General features: G+C 25.9%; 4 protein-coding genes across 10 annotated transcripts; 2 read left to right on the top strand and 2 right to left on the bottom strand.

The window, feature by feature from the left end:
* The first annotated feature begins 99 nt into the window (after positions 1 to 99).
* Positions 100 to 2,350, top strand: LOC122568615 (WD repeat-containing protein 55 homolog). The gene is made up of 8 exons (XM_043728544.1): positions 100 to 255; positions 497 to 652; positions 784 to 976; positions 1,074 to 1,256; positions 1,330 to 1,403; positions 1,480 to 1,646; positions 1,723 to 1,940; positions 2,023 to 2,350. Exons 1-8 carry the CDS (start codon positions 231 to 233, stop codon positions 2,282 to 2,284), a joined length of 1,278 nt encoding a protein of 425 aa, XP_043584479.1. The 5' UTR covers positions 100 to 230; the 3' UTR covers positions 2,285 to 2,350.
* Positions 2,351 to 2,947: 597 nt separating this feature from the next.
* LOC122568611 (cytoplasmic FMR1-interacting protein) lies at positions 2,948 to 9,888 on the bottom strand. The gene is made up of 19 exons (XM_043728536.1): positions 9,747 to 9,888; positions 9,331 to 9,558; positions 9,064 to 9,243; positions 8,784 to 8,965; positions 8,187 to 8,711; positions 7,905 to 8,109; positions 7,623 to 7,837; positions 7,385 to 7,515; positions 7,138 to 7,308; positions 6,983 to 7,065; positions 6,689 to 6,757; positions 6,241 to 6,314; positions 5,770 to 6,175; positions 5,479 to 5,678; positions 4,858 to 5,387; positions 4,694 to 4,788; positions 4,357 to 4,595; positions 4,140 to 4,287; positions 2,948 to 4,065 (listed from the first exon to the last, which is right to left on the bottom strand). The coding sequence occupies exons 2-19, from the start codon at positions 9,538 to 9,540 to the stop codon at positions 3,850 to 3,852; spliced, it is 3,879 nt and encodes a 1,292-aa protein (XP_043584471.1). The 5' UTR covers positions 9,541 to 9,558; positions 9,747 to 9,888; the 3' UTR covers positions 2,948 to 3,849.
* Positions 9,889 to 9,905: 17 nt separating this feature from the next.
* On the top strand, positions 9,906 to 12,815 carry LOC122568616 (putative neutral sphingomyelinase). 3 transcript variants are annotated; one of them, XM_043728546.1, is made up of 7 exons: positions 9,906 to 10,029; positions 10,657 to 10,902; positions 11,079 to 11,252; positions 11,333 to 11,516; positions 11,601 to 11,927; positions 12,011 to 12,116; positions 12,206 to 12,815. In XM_043728546.1, exons 2-7 carry the CDS (start codon positions 10,829 to 10,831, stop codon positions 12,550 to 12,552), a joined length of 1,212 nt encoding a protein of 403 aa, XP_043584481.1. In that variant the 5' UTR covers positions 9,906 to 10,029; positions 10,657 to 10,828; the 3' UTR covers positions 12,553 to 12,815. The 3 variants fall into 3 exon arrangements, with proteins under 3 accessions (XP_043584481.1, XP_043584482.1, XP_043584480.1); XM_043728547.1 differs by lacking the exon at positions 9,906 to 10,029 and having other exon boundaries at positions 10,414 to 10,902; positions 11,079 to 11,175; XM_043728545.1 differs by lacking the exon at positions 9,906 to 10,029 and having other exon boundaries at positions 10,415 to 10,902.
* A 561-nt stretch (positions 12,816 to 13,376) lies between these two features.
* LOC122568233 (rho GTPase-activating protein 26) lies at positions 13,377 to 22,628 on the bottom strand. 5 transcript variants are annotated; one of them, XM_043727748.1, is made up of 21 exons: positions 22,471 to 22,628; positions 21,334 to 21,497; positions 20,719 to 20,876; positions 18,109 to 18,180; positions 17,913 to 18,014; positions 17,732 to 17,842; positions 17,527 to 17,631; positions 16,892 to 16,963; positions 16,583 to 16,649; positions 16,406 to 16,503; positions 16,222 to 16,316; positions 16,068 to 16,149; positions 15,871 to 15,994; positions 15,556 to 15,777; positions 15,312 to 15,417; positions 14,899 to 15,220; positions 14,609 to 14,798; positions 14,369 to 14,525; positions 14,233 to 14,289; positions 14,054 to 14,133; positions 13,377 to 13,970 (listed from the first exon to the last, which is right to left on the bottom strand). In XM_043727748.1, the coding sequence occupies exons 2-21, from the start codon at positions 21,491 to 21,493 to the stop codon at positions 13,879 to 13,881; spliced, it is 2,472 nt and encodes an 823-aa protein (XP_043583683.1). In that variant the 5' UTR covers positions 21,494 to 21,497; positions 22,471 to 22,628; the 3' UTR covers positions 13,377 to 13,878. The 5 variants fall into 5 exon arrangements, 4 of the variants coding, with proteins under 4 accessions (XP_043583683.1, XP_043583684.1, XP_043583686.1 ...); XM_043727749.1 differs by lacking the exon at positions 22,471 to 22,628 and having other exon boundaries at positions 15,871 to 15,973; positions 21,334 to 21,986; XM_043727751.1 differs by lacking the exons at positions 21,334 to 21,497; positions 22,471 to 22,628 and adding an exon at positions 20,323 to 20,348 and having other exon boundaries at positions 20,719 to 20,817.
* Between the last annotated feature and the right edge of the window lie 53 nt (positions 22,629 to 22,681).

Below are 22,681 nucleotides of genomic sequence, written 5' to 3'. Positions count from 1 at the left end.
TTTTCCGCACTCTAGCGAGCAGAGCGGATCAGCGCTCCATGGGTACCAATCCACATTCCTGTTTCCTGAAAAATCACTATAAATTTGTAACAACACATTTTATATAGTGCAATTTATAGGGAATATTAATTTTAATAGTTTTCGTACAGTGAATAAGTCATACATACTGTGTGTTATATTATACACGAAACCTTGTAAATATCGTCAAAAAGAATTAGGACCTTTAAAACATGCATTTAGATAAAGGACATTTAGGTACCTTTTCTTAAATAAAAAGAATTTTTGCTTTGTCTTTTATATTATATTACTATAGAATAAATAATCATTTATTTCTTATTTTTATTCTTTAATATTATTTGCACATGTTTAAATTGATTCCACTATTAACATAATAACAGTAGTTAATAAGAATTAATTCATTAATAACTATTACACAATTTTTCTATATTTATTAGATATTTTTATTTATTTATAATTAAATATATGTATTATTTAGGCAATTTTATTCTTGATAATGAAGAGAATAATAATCTTGACAGTGATGCAAGTAACGATAGTATACAAACATTGTCAGAAGACAGCAGTTTGAGCAATGATGATACAGACAGCGAAGACAATGAGGAACTTTCTGATTCAAATAATGCACACACAAGTAAATTTTATATAAAATTTAATGTTTAAATAATTTAAACTTAATTTTTGTAATAAAAATTAACTTAATGGTATATGTTTTTTATTACTTGTAATATTATAGAAAGGTAATATTTCTATTTCTTTTTAAAGGTGGCAGTATAGAATCAACTTTATTAAATGCAAATGAGGAAGAAGATGAAGTTGTAAAAGCAATAATTAGGTCAAAAGATATAAATACAAATCATCCTCCACCTATTACAACAGAAGATCATGTGGTAGATATATGTTTCCATCCTAATTCAAACATGATCGCTGTAGCTAATATTGTAGGAGATGTATACTTGTAAATTTTATATTTATTAATATCATATAATTAATATGTTGTTAATAATTTTGAATAGCTTCATACATGTATACATATATATTTCTTTATCTGGTAGATACAAATATAATAATACAGAAACAGAACTGATATCAACTCTAGAATTGCATCTTAAAGCATGTCGTGACATAGAATTTAATGACTCTGGTACAACTTTATTTTCTACTGCTAAGGATTTATGTGTAATGCTCACTGATGTAGAAACAGAAAAGTTAATAAGACTTTATGAAAATGCACATGAGTATGTATATAATTATTATAGTTAATATAAATAAAAATATAAGTGCCATTACTTAATGTTTGATTTATTTTAGGGAGCCAATATATACAATGACTGTAATTGGAGAACATATGTTTGCAACTGGAGACGATGATGGTGTAGTAAAAAGTATGTTATATATGTATTGTTTCTTTCTCCTCTCTGTTTCATTGAATCCATTATATTTATATTTAAGTATTTTAAGTATGGGATCTTCGACAAAGAGAGAATATACCTATATTTTCATTAAAAAAAATGGAGGATTATGTAAGCACTATAGTAACAAACAAAGAAGGGAAATACTTAGTTTGTGCAAGTGGAGATGGATGTCTTACTACATTTAATATACCAGGAAAGAAACTACATGTTCAAGTATGTGTAAATAGATATCATGTTATAATTATATATATATATATATATATATATATATATATAATCATTTCATTAGTCAGAAGAATATGAAGAGGAACTGACATGTCTTGGTTTATTTAAATCTGAAACAAAAATATTGGTGGGTACAAGTAAAGGAAAAATGTATGTATATAATTGGGGAGAATTTGGTCTTCATTCAGATGAGTTTCCGAATTTAACTAAAAAAGCTATAAACTGTATGATTCCAATTACTGAAAATGTTGTGATAACAGGTGGAGAAGATGGAATACTTAGGTATAGTTTAAGATTTATTATATATCTTTTTTCATATATTAATTAAAATAATTATGTATTTGTTGTATGTATTAATGTACAGGGCTACCAGCCTGTTTCCTCATCATCATCTTGGAATAGTAGGAGAACATAATCTTTCTATTGAAGCACTTGATGTTAACAGTGATGGTACTTTAATTGCATCTTCGTCGCACGATAATGATATCAAGTTTTGGAATGTACAATATTTTGAAACTTTAGACGTTAGTGAACGTGTAAAAGGTGGAAAGCAAAGACAATTAAAACGTAATCTTCCAAGTAGTAAAATTGATAATGCATCTACCTTTTTTTCGGATCTTCAATAAAGAAAATAAATTATTATGAATGTATTGTAAATTTACAAATGATTAAATTATCAGATTCACATATAATACTGAGATTACATATTTTCATATAAATATGTTCTTAATTCATACATAACATGTACATACATATTACATAGTTTATATGTATAACAAAAAGTTGAATACAATTATACTTTTTAAAGATAAAAATAATAAAAACACATATTTTAATGAATTACATATGAAGTTTTTAAGCTACATTTATCATTATTTATTTTATTTTGTTACATTTGACAAAATTTAGAAGCTTGATAAAAATTAAACAGATTTTATGCAACCTGAAAACATGCTTCAAATGTACATTTACATTGCTTCAAATATTTTATTAAAATATTTTTGATGTACTTTCTAATATTTTTAATATTAGGAAACAAGAATTATATAAAAAAATAAATCTTAATAACCATTTATACTTATTTTTATATATTCATCATAACAAAAATATTTTTGAAAATTAATCATAAATAACAAATAAAAATCTAAATTTTGTGACTTACTCAATTCATATTTTAGCTAGATTCGATATCAAACAATTGATTCTTTCGTATGTGTTGTACAATTATCATAAAACATACATGAGGAAATTGACAGAAAATATGTCATATAAAAAAATATTACGAAGTATAAGTTTTAGAACAGTATTTAATTAGTAGATATTGCGTTTTATAATTCGTAGTCTATTATAAAATTTGCTTACCATACAATGCTTTATGTTTTTAAAACAATGTTAAAGTTCTACTAGATGTGAGCTTACATCTGTTTTTGTATATATAAAATATGTTTACAAAAAGGACTGAAAAATATTCACGAGATATTCAGCAATGATTACAAATATGTCAAGTATTTCTTATAATTTATATTTAATTTGTAAAAAGAAATCAATTTAATACAAATATATAAAATGGACTGTAATGCCAGAGTTCATAATATATTTGCTGTCATATTATGATAAATAATACTGATGCTGAAAGATATATAATTCTTAATTCAAAGATTTGAAATTTTTATGCAATTTCCAAGTATTCGTACTTTCGTACTCATATATGTATAAAAAGTTACTAATAATGAAAATCTTATTTTACATAAAAAATATAAGATTGGGAAATATTTTAAATAAAATATGAGATATATGAATATTCTTATTGATTAAATATATTGAATATTACCTCCTTAAGGTTTCATTGAATTTTAGAAAAATGTGTTTAAAAAAAACGCTTTGCATAATATATTAAATGTAATATTACGAAAATGAACCTTAAGGGGTTAACAACGTACTATGCATAATTATAATATTATTACAAATTATATATAAAAATTTATATCTTTTTACAGAAAAATGAAACAAATTTTAATGACTTCAATTGACTTATTTCAACATTATATGCACTAATGGAAACGTAACATACATTACCTTAAGAAAGTTTAGATAAATGCTTCAAACTCCTATTACAAGTAATTTAAAAAGTGAGATTCAGCCTTGATTATACTAAATTATAAATATTCTTGCTTATAATACTTATATTATTTCACTGATGATTCATTTGACGTAGATATTCTGGTGTATGATAGTGTTGCTGTTGTACATGAGCAAGTGAGGGATGAATTGGAGGTGGAAAACATCGAACGTGTTCAACGCTTGTTGCGTCACTATCACCACTCTTCAAATATTTGTTCAATACAGCAAAAATTTGTGAATTTAGCACTTGGAATCTTCTAATCCTATCCACCATTCTTTTTAAGTGCTATTTCAAATGAATAACGATTAAATATTTGATAATCAAAAAGATTATATTACAACTCGTGTATAAATACTTACAATTCCTTTAACGTTTTCATCTTTACCATCAACACGTTGTACTCTCAAAATATGATAGCAAAAATCAAGAGCTTCGAATCTCCTTTGTTGACCAAGTAATACAATCATAGCACATCCAGCCCAGTGTAAACCTTCACCAAATAGTTCTCTATAATGAAAATGGTATTAAATGATAAAACCTGTATTATTACTAATAGTAAAATTACATATTACTTACTCAACAGTAAATTCTGTTTCCCCAACAGGAATGCAATATACAAATTGTAACGCACTCCATAATCTATGAAATTCTGTGCATTCATCAACATTCATTACTCCATTTACAGGAGGAGGACCAACCCAAATAGGATCATCTAAGAAACTACGTAGTCTACTGAGCACTACTTCAAATATAGACAAACCACAACAAAGCCGTTCTCGGGTTAACAAATCTCCTTCTCTGGCAATCATTGCTTGCTGTATGATTAAAATAATTTTATATTACAATTAAACATCTTATATATTTTTATTCTTTGCATATGTTACATAATGTGTATATTCATTTTATTACTTACTTTAGCTGTACCTAAATTATCTACATTGGGGACGATTTGTAAAGCTGCATATTTGGCTTCAAGTCGTTTCTGCTTAGTCTCTGGTTTTTCACCCTCTAGAATTGAAGTTATTATAATATTTTCAAAAATAAGATTGTTTTGTACATATAATTTGAAAATATTACCTTTACAATATGGTCTTGGTAATATATTTTGAAATGGTGCTGCATGTAACAAATCACAAACCTCTTCTTGTGATAAAGCTTGTTCCATTAAAAGACAAAATAAGATTGTGTTACCAAACTCGCGAAAATTATGAAAAAGTTCCGTTTTAGCATCTGGATATTGCACAATGTCATTTAATTGAGCATGATAATATCCTAAAACTCCTGGGGATCCATAATCATATCTTGGAAGTTTACAAACTTTTGGCATAGCCTCCATTAATGTCTTAGTAAATTGATGTAAACTTCCTTGAATTAGAGATTTCACAATTTTTAAAAGTTCTTCCATTACTACTGCAATACCTTGATATCCAAGAAGTTTACACATTGTACGGAAATGTTGTGGTCCAACAAATCCCGAATATTGCCCATATTGTGTACTATATGCTAAATTTAATTGTTTACTTCCCCAAAGATAATGATGAGACATTTGTGGAGGTTTATCTCTATGTACTGCTTGTACAAATTGAAGTCCACGACATTTTACAAACCTATTATAAATATATTTTATTTTTAATACAAATAATTATGAATTCTGTATGTATTTATATAATTGGGTTTTACTTTATAATACAATTATACCTATTCGTTGCTGCATTATAACAATAATTTGGTAAAAAGTCATAATTCAATTCCCAAAATACATGAAGAGTTATTCTTCCATATGGGGCTAAAACATTATGATTTGCTTCACGAAACATAGCATCATATTCATCTAATGCAAGCCATTTACTTAAAAGTTTATGAGTAAGACGATTCACTTGTAAAAGTCCTTCCAATTCCTTTAGTACACAAGATATTAAGTTATTAAAATACATATTGAATGCAAATTAAATACAAGTACAACATACTAAATCTAATAATTCAACTTACCACAACTCCCGTTATATCGCCAGATTCAAATTTACTAATTGCTAAATCTAATGACTTTTGCATATCTGCATTAATGCGTTGTGTAATCAATTTGTTCAAATCAATACTTCTTCCAAGTAACTGAACATGCCTTTGTTTTAATAAAGTTTCGTATCTGTTAGCACGAGGGTATGGAAGCAAATACGCTCCTAACGCAACACATTCTACTCGAAATCTTTTATCTAACAATATACTTGCAGCAAGTTGTTTATAGTGAGCAAAAATTTGTTCACTAAGCTTGTAAACAAATTGATCAAAACATAAATTTACTTCAGCTTCTACTTCATCATAAAGGAACTGTTTACGAAATATTGTCAAAGCATATAATGCACTATCATTGTATAAGTCAAGTGGATATAAAACGTACCTAAAAACAAAATATTACGTTACAAAATATTTTCGAAATGATAGATATATTTCTTTTTTACGTACTCCATCATTGATGGTTCCTTGCTTCGTAATATATGATCAGTCAAAATCCATGGCATGGACATTTCAATTGGAAACTGAAACATATATTAAAAGCTTTTAAAACTTATAACATAATTTGCATATTATTAATTATAGATCTTAATACATTAATAATATAATAACTATACACTTTCATTAAATAATTTGTACGATTGTACTAATAAAATTATTTTTTAACAGACATACATTGATTTCATTATTTAATACATACTATTTGTGAAACAATAAACTTATAACAACTCAATGCTTAAAATATCGTAGAACATATATTCTCTGTGTACTAGTTAAAATTTATACAATAGAAACATCATAATAATAATAATGAAATCAGTAAACCATATTAATGATGATCATTGCAAGAAATTATAAGCATAAATAACTGCTACATCACTCGTGTCTAACAACATACTTGAATACGTTTCTCCATGGTAATCAAATCGCTGCACTCTTCATTATGCTGGTGACGAACTTGGCATTTCTAGTCATGAAATTAAGCACACAAAACGCTATTTAATAATATTTTTTGCATACATATATTAATACAAAATGTTTACCGGTATTTAGTAAAATACTTTGAAGTAAAATTTACTATGAAGTAATAATATCAACGATCATTTTTTAATAAACTATGTTTAATATACTTTAATAAACATGTTTAGAGTTTGGAACTATGTTAAAATATATTAAACAAATATTTAGTTACTTGTATCTTCCGACCCATGGTCATTTCTAGATAAAATTCTCTGTACCACAATTGGGATAAGTCACAACAATCTTGTAATGATTCTGAAATAAAATAACGCTATTAATATCCTATTTTAATATAAAATGTAACTATATCTAATTCATTATACTAACCACTAAAATTTAAGAGGTAACTCCAATAGAAACTAGTTTTATGAAATTGATCGATTTGCACAAGGTATTGGCCATCAATGTCCTTCCTCAAAGTACGTTTTCCGCCACTTTTATCCGCAATTAACGATTCTAACATAGTACGGACCATATAGAGCTGTGTTGAAGAGGGTCCTGAAAAAATACATCTTTTAATAAAGTATTGAAGTATACTATTCAAAGATGTAATTATATTTATTTTCAATCTTACCAACATTTCGACGCGGTACTTTAATACCAAATCCATTATCAGGATCCTTCTTTCCTTTTAGTGCAGGATCTCCTAATGGCTCTACTCCAAAATGCCAATCGGCACAAGTTTCTCGTACTGACACAATGATACTGAAGAATATAATAAACTTTTATAAGTCGTTAAACAATTATATGAAACTACGTTTATGTAAAAAAGAAAAGCACGCTTCCATATAAATAAAAAATAATATAAAAACCTCCTAATAAGATCCTTTTTATTTTTAATTGCTTTACGTAATGGTTCTCGTAATGTAAGTTGAACAAAATCTTGTAATTCCGCATATATGTTTCTACGTATTGCGTCAATAAAAACTGTTTCCATACGCGCCATTAATACTTGTAATCCTTTAATCATTGCAATTACTTCTATCAGAGCAAATTTTTCTTCATCTGTATAATTATAACGCGTAGCCTGATAAAAAGAAAAGGTATTAGTATACATCATATAGTTAGTAGGAATAATAAATAATATGCTTTACTCTTTCATATTCTTCAGCTTCCTGGGGACATTCTTTATTCATGTGATGATCAGTAGGATGTAGAAGTTTCCAACTATAAAGTTCTGTTACTACACTTGTCCACTGAGAAAGTAATTGTAATCCACGTAACGCTAATTCTGCGGTTTCTCGATTTTCCGCATCACTGCCACATTCCTTGTATGTCGTAGTTACTTCATTACTGTATCTATATTACAGCAAATATATTTTTATAAGTTTAAAAATTAGCATTTTTCTTAATTTCGGAAATATTTTTATTCTCACCTTGCTAATTCGCTAATATATTTAACATGATCTTCTCTAATTTGTGGAAGATGGACCATAAGATCTGCTTGTGGACTCATACTATTTGATGAAGAAGACAATGGCCATTTTGAAGCATCAAAATGTTTAGATCGTTTAATATAATTAAAAGGTGCAATTTGCATATCACCAAACAATGGCACTACTTCCAAGTTTTTGAAAATTCTATCAATTCTATCTAATTTTAATTTCTTTTTCTGATCTAACTTATTGATATTGCAAAGCTCACTATCCATTAAAAATAAACCAAACCCCATCACTTTTACCAACATATGTTTTTCATTTGGAGTCAAATACATTTTAGTTTCAAACATATGAACACATATATTAACAACATCTGCAAGTAATTCTTCATATCCTGGAATTTTTTCTAAATTTTCTTTTACTGTATCACGAATTTTATTTTGTGTAGCTAAAAACATTGATAAATTTTGAGATTCTTGTAATGTTTGAGAATCAGACATCACTTTAAGGAACTGAGCAGCTCTAAAATGAGAATATAGTTATTTTCAATAAAAATTTTAATGATTTAATAAATTTAAAAAGAGTAATAGTTACCTTCGGTATGTGGAATAATCATTTTTTACACTAGATTTCATATTTTTAAGTTCATCCAAAACTGCAAACATATTGATAAATTTTCCTAAAGTGAGTAAATATGCTTCAGAAACAAAATCTTTTCTTTTTTCATGATGACACAAACGTTTCACTTCTCCAGAAAATCTTTCAATTGCCTTTCTCTGAAGATTAACATTCATTTATTATTTGTATGTAATAAATTCAACTTCATCAATATGCATATAATAATAAGTTGTTAGATATTTTTTACAATACATACTTGGAAATACATAAAATTTAATAATTTATTTACTTCTGGTGCTAATACTTCTACTGTTTTTTCATAAATTTCTACTCTGTTGGGCTGTTCATTTGATTTTGGCTGAGGTATTGCACGAGAACAACATCTCCAAGTATATAACATTACAGCATGCTTCAAACCTTCTTCTAATAATTCATTCTTTAAATTAAAAATTATAGATTATATATGTAATAATTCTATTGATAGCACAAAGATAGAGTTATCTAATATCAGATATTTATTTACCAAACTTGCATGAACAGTAGCTTCTTCAATGTACTTAGCAATCCCAGTAACAAAGCCATTTCTATCTTCAAAATTAGTATCAAAATTGGCTTGATATACTACAGAACATGGTTGTGCTTCAATACAAGGTTGTTCATCAGGTAATGTAAATTCATCAAGTACATCAACATTGGATAAGGCATCACCCAAAGTTACTTTATCAGTAGCCATTACAACTTAAATATAAACCTAGATAAAAACATTACATATTATTAATGATAAAATCGTATTAAAAATATATACAATTAATTTATTTTTTAGAAACATTTATGGGAAGAATTTTAAATGAAGGTCTAAGGGCAAGTTAATAATCACAAAAATTAAAGTTTGACATAAAAATTTATCAAAATAATCATCACAGTTATAATTTAACTTACCTCTATAGAGGTTACGTTTCTAGAGACAAGTATGCTAAAACCTCGAGTTCTTTATGATAAAGCAAAATAATTCTTGATTATTTTGCAATTTATTCAATACATTTTAGTACAATAATTTCTAATTGTACCTTATACACAATTGTATCTTTAACACTCCACCCTCACCTTAGAAAACATAAGATGATTATCCTATCAACAATATTTAGATACTAACAGAGTGGTACAGAGTACTACATACAATTACATACTTGACCCTTTTAAAATAAAAATTTATACTAAAAAGGTTGGTTAAACTTATTTAATATGTATTTAATTCAATGCAACTTTATTAATTAACTATATTTTTCGGGAAAATATATATATTTTAAAGATTAAGATTTAATTTCAATAATGTTATATGATGATTAAGTATTTTTACTTTTTCATCGATTCATATAGCCATTTTTGTTAACTGTAATTAGTTAAAATATTTATAAATACCAAAGTAAAAGATTAGAAGTAAGATTATATTAGACTATATTAGATTAAATAAGTAAGTACTATTACAAAGAAGATCCTGTTCATACAGGAAAGTTGAGAACCATTGCTTAGATATTATACATGTAAAGTATAGAGACTAAATTCGTAATACGCTATCAAAGAGAAAATTTCCTTTCTAACGCTATATATATATATATATATATATATATATATATATATATATATAACATATATGTATATAACATATATATAGATAACAATTATTACTAACAATCGAAGAACAAATTGTGTGATAAGTTCTAGCGTGACCATGAAGGCATTATCGCCACTATTTCAATCTTTTAAATTTCGAATCTGTGATAAAAAGAACAATAATAAGTCAGAATGTTTTAAAATCATTCTCTTCATATTTTTGTAATTTTGGTTAAAGAAAATTATTACCACAATTTCATATATAAAGTACATATATATGTATGAAGTATGATATTGATAAATGTTGGAAAGAATTAATAAGAAGAAGTACATATTATATCACAACTGCAGATCTGATTGTGGGAAAATATATTTACATTAATCTGTTTGAAACAATAAAACCATAAAAGATGTCAGACGTAAAAGATGATATAAAAATGACAAATGTAAAAACGTTAATAAATATTCTAACTTTAAATTGTTGGTAAGTTGCATTATGATGTAATATAGGATTGCTTTTATCAGTTTCAATCTAATTTAGAATTAATTATTTTTATACTAATTATATTTTTTATAAATATTTTCCTATACCTAGAATATAAAATTATAATTAACATAAGTATACATATTGTCATATATTCATAACATTTTATATTTTAGGGGGATACCATATGTTTCACAAAATAGGAATGTTCGTATGACAGCAATTGCAGAAAAATTTGCTACAGAAAATTATGATATCATTTGTCTACAAGAGGTATGGTCTGTTAAAGATTTCAAAATGATAAAAGCTAAGACAGAAGAACAGTTACCTTACTCACATTATTTTTACAGGCAAATATCTCATTTATATTAATATAGTACTATTAAACTTGCCTTTTTATTGTTATTAATTTTAATTTAATGCATTGTAGTGGAGTTCTTGGATCTGGAATTTGTATCTTATCTAGATATCCTATTAAAGATGTAATATTTCATAAATGGCCTTTAAATGGATATGTACATAAAATACATCATGGAGATTGGTTTGGTGGAAAAGGTGTTGGACTCTGTAGACTTCAAATTCATAATATGAACATTAATGTTTATATTGCACATGTAAATTTAATTATTGAGATTTGTAGTTTTTATTTATATAATTTTGGACATATCAATAACTATTAAATATGTTTAATATTTTAGTTACATGCAGAATACAATAATCACAGTAATGAATACACAGCACATAGAGTTCTACAAGCTTTTGATACTGCCCAATTTATTAGAATGACTTCTGGTGGTGCTGATTCTGTAATATTAGGAGGTGACCTTAATGCAGAACCTCAAGATTTAGCTTATAAAATCATTTGTGGTGTTGCTGGTTTGGCAGATGCTTGCTCAAATATTTCAAGTAATTTAGGGACCAATGAGTGTGCCAATAATAGTTATACTAGTTCAAAACTTGCAAGAACTTGTCCTGAGGGGAAACGTATAGATCATATTTTATATCAAGGTTCAAAGAATGTTAAGGTGCATTAAATTATTTTTATTTGTTAGTTATTTTCGTAGGAAATTGCCTAGAAATAACCATATTAATAATATATTATTTGTAGATAGAGGTAACAAATTTTCAACACCCATTTCCAAAACGGATACCTTACAAAGACTTCAGTTATTCTGATCATGAGGCTATTATGGCAACTTTTAAATTTATTCCTGGTAAGCTAATAAATATAGTGATATGTATGATATGTATAATAATAATATATATGGTAAGTCATTTAATGCTTACATCTTTATTATTATAGGTGAATTTCAAACTATAAATGTAGATGTCAAAGATTCAATAAAGGAAGCCATAAGTATATGTGAAACGTCATTGAAAACAGTTCATCGGTGGCGATTTTGGTATCTATTGGTAGGCTGTATATTAATTATACCACTTGTTTGGTCTATGGGGTTAGACTGTTCCTTTACATCTCTCGATGTAACTATTGGACTTAATGTAATACGTATTTTCTTGACAGCAATATTATGTTATATTTTGTTCATGAGTTCTCTATGGAATAGCGTAGAAACAAATGCTTTGAAAGCAGGATGTTTAGGAATGGAAATTTATTTAGCAAATTTAAATAATAATTTATGTACAAAATAAGTTTGTGTATATTTTACAAGAACATAATTCAAAATTTGAACTTCCTTTTTAAACTATTCCATAATTTTTCAAATCAAAAGAATCAAATAATATCATTTTTAATAAGAGTATATTTTCTTACTAAAAAAGTGTAATTCTTAATGAATTATAGCATTTACATACATTAATATACTCAGTATTATATTATTATGCGACAATAATCAAATTAAAACATAAAAACATATAAAACATCTCATTTTTATAAATTGGATAAAATGCATTAACTATCTTTTATATAACTTCGTAAAATTACATAATTTCAATTCTATATAGATAATAATTATAATACTTTTTTTAAACTAAATTTCATATGGAATAAAAATAAAAAGTACTTAATAGATATTAAATATTAAAAATGAAAGAATAAATAAGTTGCAAAATCTTGTTACATTAATTGATAAATTAAATAACGAACATCATTTTAACTATTATTCTGTTAATTATATTTATTACAACTTAATTGTTATAAAACATTTAAAAGAGTGTTTTAAGGTAAAAACTTATTCCGTTATGTAAAATTTTATTTTGCAATAATATAATATTTTAATTACTATTAAAGATAAAACTCAGTAATGAATAAATTAACATATTTTATAAGGTGATGTTTTAAATACATTCCTTACATTATTTTATTTAATAGTTATACACATAAGTTATCTAATTTTTTAAATTGAAACGTAAGATTATTATTTAGGAAACTACAAATACGTATACATTTTTTATGTAATATATTTAATTATAAATTAATGTAGTCTTTATACTATTAAAATCTTTATTAAAAATTCTGATTGTATTTGGTATTTATTTATTTTATCACATTTTGATATTATATGTGTGTACACATGCGTGCACATTACGTGGAGATTATCGCACTATAAACAAATATTATTGCCTATGAGATCTCCTAAAAGCTATATACTGGATCAATATCTTTTAGTACAAATATATTTAAATATCATATAATATATTAGCACTATATATGTAGATATATATAAATTTTTCTACAAGTGATTATATACACTATAGACGTCTTTGAGCAAAAAGGCTCCTAATAAATAAAGATGTTTGTATGTATGTGTATGTGTGAGCACGCGTGCGCACGTGTGTGTAATTGACTATGTAAATTGTACCCAAAGGAATTTAAATAGAAAACATTATATTTCACAAATGTCATTGCATAGCATTCCCGTTTTCGTGAACATATGTTTCAGTAGGCAATAGTACCAAACATACCCTACGAATTATGCAATGTAAAAACAATGTAGGCACTCTTTGGCTTTTCCAAATTCAAGGCAATTGTTCAACATAATTCTTTGGGACCAATCCCGTCTTACCATTTAATGTACCTTCTAACCATCCTGGTTCCAAAGAGGCCTTTACTGTAATTAAATATTATGTCAGTACTTTACTCGTAAAGCAATTTTCTAATGTGCAATCATTAAATGTACTAAATTTTGTATACCATTTGTAATAATTTGATTTGGTTCAAATGACAATTCTCCATCGCTTTCAGCCACACAAGCATACAAAGTGCGGACTCTCCTGTAAGAAAAAATATATTCTTAAATAACGCAATATTGATATCATAATGAAAATATATACATAACAAATTATGATGTTTAATAAGAATTTTATGTTTACCAAATACCAGGTACTTGTCCAGGGCTTGAACGTCCACTGCTAGGTGATGTATTAACTCTACAAATAAAATTGTATGCATATTAAAAGCACATTCAAATAAGAAATTAAAATGTTTATTTAATAAAAAGGCACTTACACAGATACCGATGGATTGTTTCGTTGAGTGTAACCCGACGGGTAATGTACAGACATCATAGAACCACGTTTTTGTTTTACTGGCAAGTCAGATGAAAATGAGTGTGGATCAGAAGCGATTGATTCACTCGAGCTACTCGTATTGCCACTGGTTAATACTGAATTTATATAATTATTTATAATTATTAAATTATAAATCATGCAGATAAACAAATACATTTTGAAAAAGAATTAAAATAACCTTTATCTGCAGAATGATATATAAGATTTGCATTCGTTAATTTAACACGTCCACTTCGACTATCTAAATATGTCGGCATTCTGTGACTTGTATGTTCTGTTTCTTCGTAGTCGCCATTTTTTCGTTCATCTATAGAAGATGATTTAGTAACAACTGCTAGTGGGCTATCATAGTATGATCTAGTACCGAGCTGTATAAATAATTTAATTTCGAATAATGTATGTATCGTATAATCGACAAAAAGTTTATTTTATACTTTAAAACGTAAAATCAGTTAATATATAACTTACATGTCCATGTGGTGAAGATATATTAGTATGTACTGGATACCTTAGGAAAGGAGTTCCATTACCAGAAGATGTTGACCCATCTTCTACATTAACACGTTGTGATCGAGAGGGAATGGTATTTTGTGTTGAGCGTACGGTATCTTGTGGTGGACCAGCAATTATTCTCTCACAATTTTCAATTAAAATTTCGACTACTATGTTATAAAATTTAATATCCATTATAGAAGCTACTGTTTCTTCTTCTGGCCGCAGTAAGGATGGCCCGAAACATACCGCTAAATTACCGACAGTCATTAAATTTTTATCACTTTTTTTCGCCACACTACAAACAACATATAATTAGATTACTAAAATATTATTTATAATTAAATAATTATAAATAATAACAACAAACATATTTGTTATTAATATACCTGTACAAATGTTTAATAAGAAGCACTAGCATATTGAAATTTGCTTTTGGGAGTCGATAAACAAGATTATGAATATCATTGATACGTGCTTCTTTGATTTCTTGTTCTGTTGAAAAGAATAATAAAAATGAAAATATAATTAAAAAATATATTTTTTATTTATAGAAATTTAATATAAAAAAGATAATATTTTTAATTTAAAGATTTCAAATAAAATAATATTATAGAGAATACCTATACGCACTCGCAGCTGAAATGAAACTATTATAATATCGGAAAGTCATTAACGGTTCAGATAGCGTCCTCAAATATGTTTTGAGTGCACTAGTAATAGTTTTACTTTCCCATTCAAAGCGATCATCCAGATTAAGTTTCTCTAGTTTCCTTCTATCTAGCCCCATAGCTAAAAGTTTATTTACTTTGGAAGCAACACCAACGACTCTGTAGAGACCTTGTTCTTCAAGGCCTAGAACAGTAATACATTATATTAAAGTAATTTTCTGATGAAATTTTAAAATAAAATAGTTAAGAAATATGTAAATTGCTACCTCAAACTTACCTCTTTCTTCGAGCGTTGTAATGCATTTTGATACGAACATGAAACCAGTTTCATCTAAGGTGGTTTCTTCAGATTTGGTTGATGCACCTACTATAGGATAATTCTGGAATGATAAATATACATACTGTATCAATTTTTTTAATCATTCTCGATTTAAAAAGTAATGCAGTAGGAATCCAATAATAATTGTTACTTACTGGTTCTTTACCATCCATGGCATCAAGCCATAACTTTCTATCTTCTTCAGAAAGCGCTTGGAATGTATATACTACATTAGGTCTAAGAAAATAAAAGAATTGTAAATGTAATGTAAAAATATTTATATTATGGATTATTATGAATTGAACTTACTTATCAATAGTGGTGATATCAAAGCAAAATCGTTTTTCAATTGTATCTGACATACGACGTACACAAGATGCCAATGTAAAAACTTCTTTGCTACTCTATTAAGTTAAGACAATATTGATGAATGCTTTTTCTTGATAGTAAATTCATAAGAACATTCATTTTAGAAAACCTAAAGCTTACTTACAAACTTTCCTGTAAGTTGATTATAAGGTATCATTGTAAATTCCTTTTTGTCCTTTTGATATGTGCAATATTGTTTTGTCCATGTTGTGCCAAATGCCTCTATAAAGATTTATGATTATATTAATATATAATAAATATTCGTTCCATTTATTAACTACATAAAACTTTATATATTTACTCTTTTCCATTAGAAACAAATAACCTTCACGTGTGTATAGTTTATTGACCCCACTTTCTACAGCAGACTACAAAATGAAAATATTACTAGTATTTCCATTATAGATTACTACTAACTTTATCATTATACAATAACAGATTTTTTTTAAAGATTCAATGTTTGAACATAGAACTCATGTTCAATCATTTCTAGAATTAATTAATCAATTTTATATATTATGTTTTAATAACACATTTTCTTATGTGTTGCAAATAACAATGATTTACACTAAAATTAAATGATAAAAATAATAAAAAATATATCACATACCTTTTTCATATCCTTCATTTTATTCATAAGTGATTCTGTTTTATCCCGGGTAGCAAGGAAATTTTCTCTAGTCTTGTAAAACACACACACACACATAAAATTGAAAATTAGTAAGCTATTTGTCATGCTGTTATCCTAATAATATTTGCACCACACAATAATTTAGTAAGAAGTTACATTTAAGTATATCTACAAGTAGTTGAACATTAACAACCAAATCAATTATGAGAGAATTACTAATATTAAAATACTTCAAAGTGCATAACAAGACATTTAAAAGTACCCAAATTATATATCCCAAATAATCTTTCAAAATATTTGGAATATGTTGTACCACATTCTTATAATAACATAAATTAACAAAGTAATTTATATTATAATAAAATGATGAAATTTTCATTTCCAAATTTTGTATAGTAATTCAATAAATAAATTGTAAGATATATAAGAGATAGAATGTGAAACAACAATGCACAATGTATTTCATAGATTTATATAAATCAATGTTATAATGCACAAAGCAACTTTGTTGTCATCTGAATAGTGCTAATGTAAGTAATCAGTTTTAGAATCGTGCTTCTAATGCTTTTCATATATTTTTAAGCAATGAAATACAAAGTAAGGAGAGAACAAACCTTTTGTATTTTTAGCTGCAGTTCAGTCATATAAGGTTTAAAATCCTCTGCAACTTCATGTCCTTGATGATAAAATGTTAACCAACCAAACATAAAACCTAGTAACTGGAAAAAATAGTATTATTTGTAACTCATAGTATTTAATTATTTTTGATTTAAAATCTATAATAATTTGATGAAAAACATATAAAATGAGAAAACTTACAGTTTCCACAAATTCAAATTTTTTACGTTCTTGTACTTCTTGAAGCAAGAACACATACTCTAAACTAGCTTGACAGAAATGTCTTTCAGCCATTTCCAGTGTTGCATCAGCCTAAAAGTAATTATATTATTAAATCAAATACTATAAATATTTTGCTTTTATAATATGTAAATATTTATACCTCTTGAAGAACATTGTCTTGTTTTTTGGTAGACAAATTCAAGTAGCGTTCTTGGCTTTGACAAAATTTAATAGTTTGTTTCTCAAATTTCTTCTTTCCGTCCTATTAATATATTAGTTTCATATTATTTCATAAATAAAAGATTGTACTATATACATTAACTTTGAAATTTAATTTACTAAAGTTTTTACATTACCTTGACACCTCCAATGTGTTCTTTTCTAAAGTTTTCCAAAGGGAGTATAATTTGATCATAAGCACGTTCAAGCTAAAAATAAAAGTTATTGAATAAAGTAAAATTTTTATAAAAGAATAAATTTAAATTCACTGAATCACAGTAAACAGTGATCTTGTCTTGTACTGAAATAAATACATACAGAAATAAAATTATATAACTTTCAGAAATTATATGTGCATATATGCACAACTACATATATCATATAAATAAAGTTAATCATAATAAGAAACAATAAAAAGTGAAATTAAATCATAATACAAGTATATATACAGAGAAACTAAATAATTATATTGTAAGATATACAGCCAATATTTATTACAAAAGCAACATTATAGAAAACATAAAATAATATTATATAATATATACAGGGCGTTCTGCAACTCGTGAACGATCGACTAGGGGATTCTGCATGTAAAAATGAATCAAAAAGAAAAAATACATTTTTTTCATATGGTGCTCCGTTTCCGAAATTTAACTAATTGCGGACTGAACAGGAATATAATAATAATCGGCACAAGATTGAAATATATATGAAAATAAGTAAAAAATGTAGAATACAAATTTTGTATAAAATCCTTTGTTTTCAAGAAAAATAAATTTTAAAATGTATCATGCGCGTGCACTAGACCAGTTCTTAACTAAACATGTTCAAACTTAGTTTTCTTGAAAATAATGCCTTAAGTGGAAAAATTTCGTTTTAAGTTTTCGACTTATTTTCGCACGTAATAACAAATAATCTCCTGCTAATTATTTATTCATATCTAATCGATACTTAACCGAATTTTCAAACTCGATTTTTTCGGAAACGGGGTCTCGGACGAAAATATTCTTTCTTTTCGATTCATTTTCACATGTAGAATCATCTCCCACTCAATTGTCCACAAGAGATTTAGAGTGCTCTGTATAATAATAAATAATATACACGTTTGTTTTAAACTGAAACAATAAACATGTTTTCTGTATTTAAGGTGATAACAATAATATCCTCGTATGATAAAGACATAGTTTATTTAAAATTTGTGATTATCAAATAATTTTTTAAGGATCAAACAATATATTGATTATAATAACTCTAATCTTTGTTGACAGTTTATTTAGAATACATTTTTAACTACAAATTTTCAATTTCTTGCAAATTTTTATAATTGCTTTTTTGATACATAAATGAAATGTATTAGAAATTATTTTACTAATATATGTATTTATATAAAAGCCATATGTAGAATATGTCTCACTAAATAATAGTAACATAAAAAGATTTATATAATACAAATTAGACAGTTTATATAAATAAAATGATTAAGCTACAACTTAGTTATTTCATTTATTACACATTTATGTATCGTAACATTTATGTATTTATGTGCATAAACATACACATTTGTTAGTAGTAAGAGAAAATATATGACTTATTAACGCACATTACCTGAATAAGCTTATTATAACTACTTTAGCACTAAATACTAAACTGAACAATATTATGCTTTTATATTCAGAATGGGGACTAGATTCAATCATCCAATCCTAATTATTTATTCTAGATATCATAAAATCTTGTACCATATCAATACTAAAATAGAAGATTAAGTACAAAATTATTGAACTATAAAAGAGTTACTAAGACACATTCCTTGTTTAGAAATGAATGTAAATGCATGTATGTGTCCTATATTCACACATACACACAAGCATTGATATTGCTATAGAAAAACAAGCATAACAGCATTCTGTTATTTCACTATTTGGGGAAAAACTTATTTTTTGTAACAGATAATTAAATATGCAACTTACCTAATGCATTAAAAATTATTAAATGTATAACTTGTTAAAGAATGTTACTAACATGTTAGTAGTGCTAAGAATACTTAGTCTTTGTTTTTATATGCATTAAATGCTTGAAACATTTTATAAAGATATGTTATATGTATATAACAGTTACATGCAATAATATATAAAATTTTTACTTGTTCCTTGAAGAGGATATTAATGTAAATGTTAAAAGCTCTTTTGTAATTCAAAAATAAAAGCTATTTGTGTGTGCATTCAGAAACATGACAAGAAATATGTACATTGTAATATACTAAATTGTTTACTTTTAAAAAATATTGAAAAAATAAATATAATTTAATTATAAAAAGAACTTTGGTTGAAAATATGTTTCAAAAGATATACCATTAAATAACCAGGATGTGCTCCTTCTATAAAAACAGAGTTTTTATATATAGTAACACTTATTATATTTTTATAAACAAATAAATGATACACAACAATGTCTTTTTGCAGAAAATATAAAAAAGTATATTATTTTAAATATTTTAGTTACTAGTTTAATAAAAAATATGATACATAAAATTGTATTATGACTTTTGTGGTAAACTTTTACCAAAATTATAATTTTTTATTTTTTATGCCAAACATAAAATTTAATTTTTATTGTTAAATATTATGGAATTGAACTATAACAAATTAATAAAACTATAACAAATATTATAATATGAATTGCTTTAATTCAAGAATAGTCTTTCCAATGAATATAAAACATATTTATATACTAAAAATATTGCATACCATGCGATCCCTTTCATCCTCTATTGATGCAATAAGTTTACCAAATTCCTTAAGGCTTTGTGATATGTGAGTTTCGTCCTCAGTTTGAGTTTCTCCAATACATTCAAAACTAAAATTCTGCAATGTTTTGGAAAATGCTCTCTGCGCTCTGGACAAATCTAAATAAGTTAATAACTGTTATTTTCATGATCATAGATTTTACAATAAATATATTTATTGAGAACCTTATTACTTGTATCTTCAATTATATAAATGGTAAAAATATAATTATAGTGAAATATAACATTATTCCATATGATATTACAACACAATTTATGATATGACAAAAATAATAAACAAAATTAAAATTTAGTATAATTTATATGTATAGTAGCAGAAATCAAATATATTTATATTACAAAATATGAATATGACATACATGATAAATTAAAAAATAACCTAAACCTTAAAAAAAATTTAGTGTCAACTAATATAGTTAATTGAAAAATTGTTCAATGTTATAACTTTGTAACTAAAATATGTTACTGGAAAACATGAAAGTAAAATATATTAAGATAAGAGCAGCTGTTACATGTGTACACAGAACCTTATCAACCTTGTGACAAATAGACTTACTTTTGGCAGCTAATAAAAGATCTTTGACCTCTTTGATGAGCCGTTTAATTTGTTGGCTGGTCTTCTCCAATTCACGCTCATGATAATGAAGATTCTCTCGAAAGTAAGGACTATCGGTTAAGCAATCCGTAAACTCTAATGGTTTAAGGCCAACACCCATTATTCTTGATTGTATATTAAAATTCAAATGTCATTAATAAATCAAAACAACAGATCCGATAAATTAACACTTAGAATAACTATTACGATATATGATCATTTAACGGAGACAATATATCACAGAACGTGCATCAAAACACTTTGCAGCGCAAATTCTCTTTAACGTGAAGAAAAATCAGTTCACAATATTTCTTTCATTTATTGATAGTCATGAACGATATATTTCTGAATCTTCGTTAAGATTAATACTAAATCACTAGCACGATTACGTAGACAGGAGCTTTACAGCGACGATTAAAGATCATGTACCCTCTTGAGTCAAATGAACTAACTACAGTTTAAATGGCGGGTTATTCAAAACACCGCGATATAAGACACTGTATAATATAAAATTATATATTGTGAAAATAAAACAATTACATAGTACTTTTATAAAATAACATATGCCTTATGTGTACAATTATTATTTTTATAAACTAATAACCTCGACTAAAATGTAACTATACATTATTATCGTAATATTTTAAATAAATTCACAAAAACTACATTAATATATAAACCTTATAATTAAAAGGCTATGAACCATTCTTTTTTAATAAATAATTTCTCATTGATTTTAAAAATAAAAAATATATTTATAAAAATAGTTAATTAATATTAATATAAAATATATGTGTATGTATATATATACGTATTTATGTAAGTGGATATATGAATATATAAACCTATTATGCTAAAATAAAATTAAGAATAATATAGTATTCAAAAGATTGAATATACGTATTATATGTCCATAAAATATTTTACAAAAATCAAATTTAATAATTAAGTATATAACGCTACCAAAAGATAAAAATTTCTACATTTTTTAAAATGTAATTTATAATGTTATAAAGATTATAATAAATAAGAAATAATGAAATATTAAGTAATTTTCCAATTATTCCTTCTAAATGACAGTATTAAAATATCACTTACCTAAGAGACGGAATTGTTGTGAAAATTTGGAAGCAAGACTTGCTTTCTTAAATGGACTTGAATTCCATACATTTCTCATTCAACACTATGATGGCTTTTGCATTAACATAACATTGTAATTAGCAAAATGACATTGCTTGTATACTTACAAATATCGATCTTCGATACAAAATGTCTACGTCTTGAACTTAGGCTTGGATTATCGTAATCT

The sequence above is a fragment of the Bombus pyrosoma genome, linkage group LG6, assembly GCF_014825855.1.
Source record: "Bombus pyrosoma isolate SC7728 linkage group LG6, ASM1482585v1, whole genome shotgun sequence".
NCBI classification, from domain to species: domain Eukaryota; kingdom Metazoa; phylum Arthropoda; class Insecta; order Hymenoptera; family Apidae; genus Bombus; species Bombus pyrosoma.
Note: the sequence above shows the minus strand (reverse complement) of the source record. Positions and strands in the feature narration are given on the sequence as shown.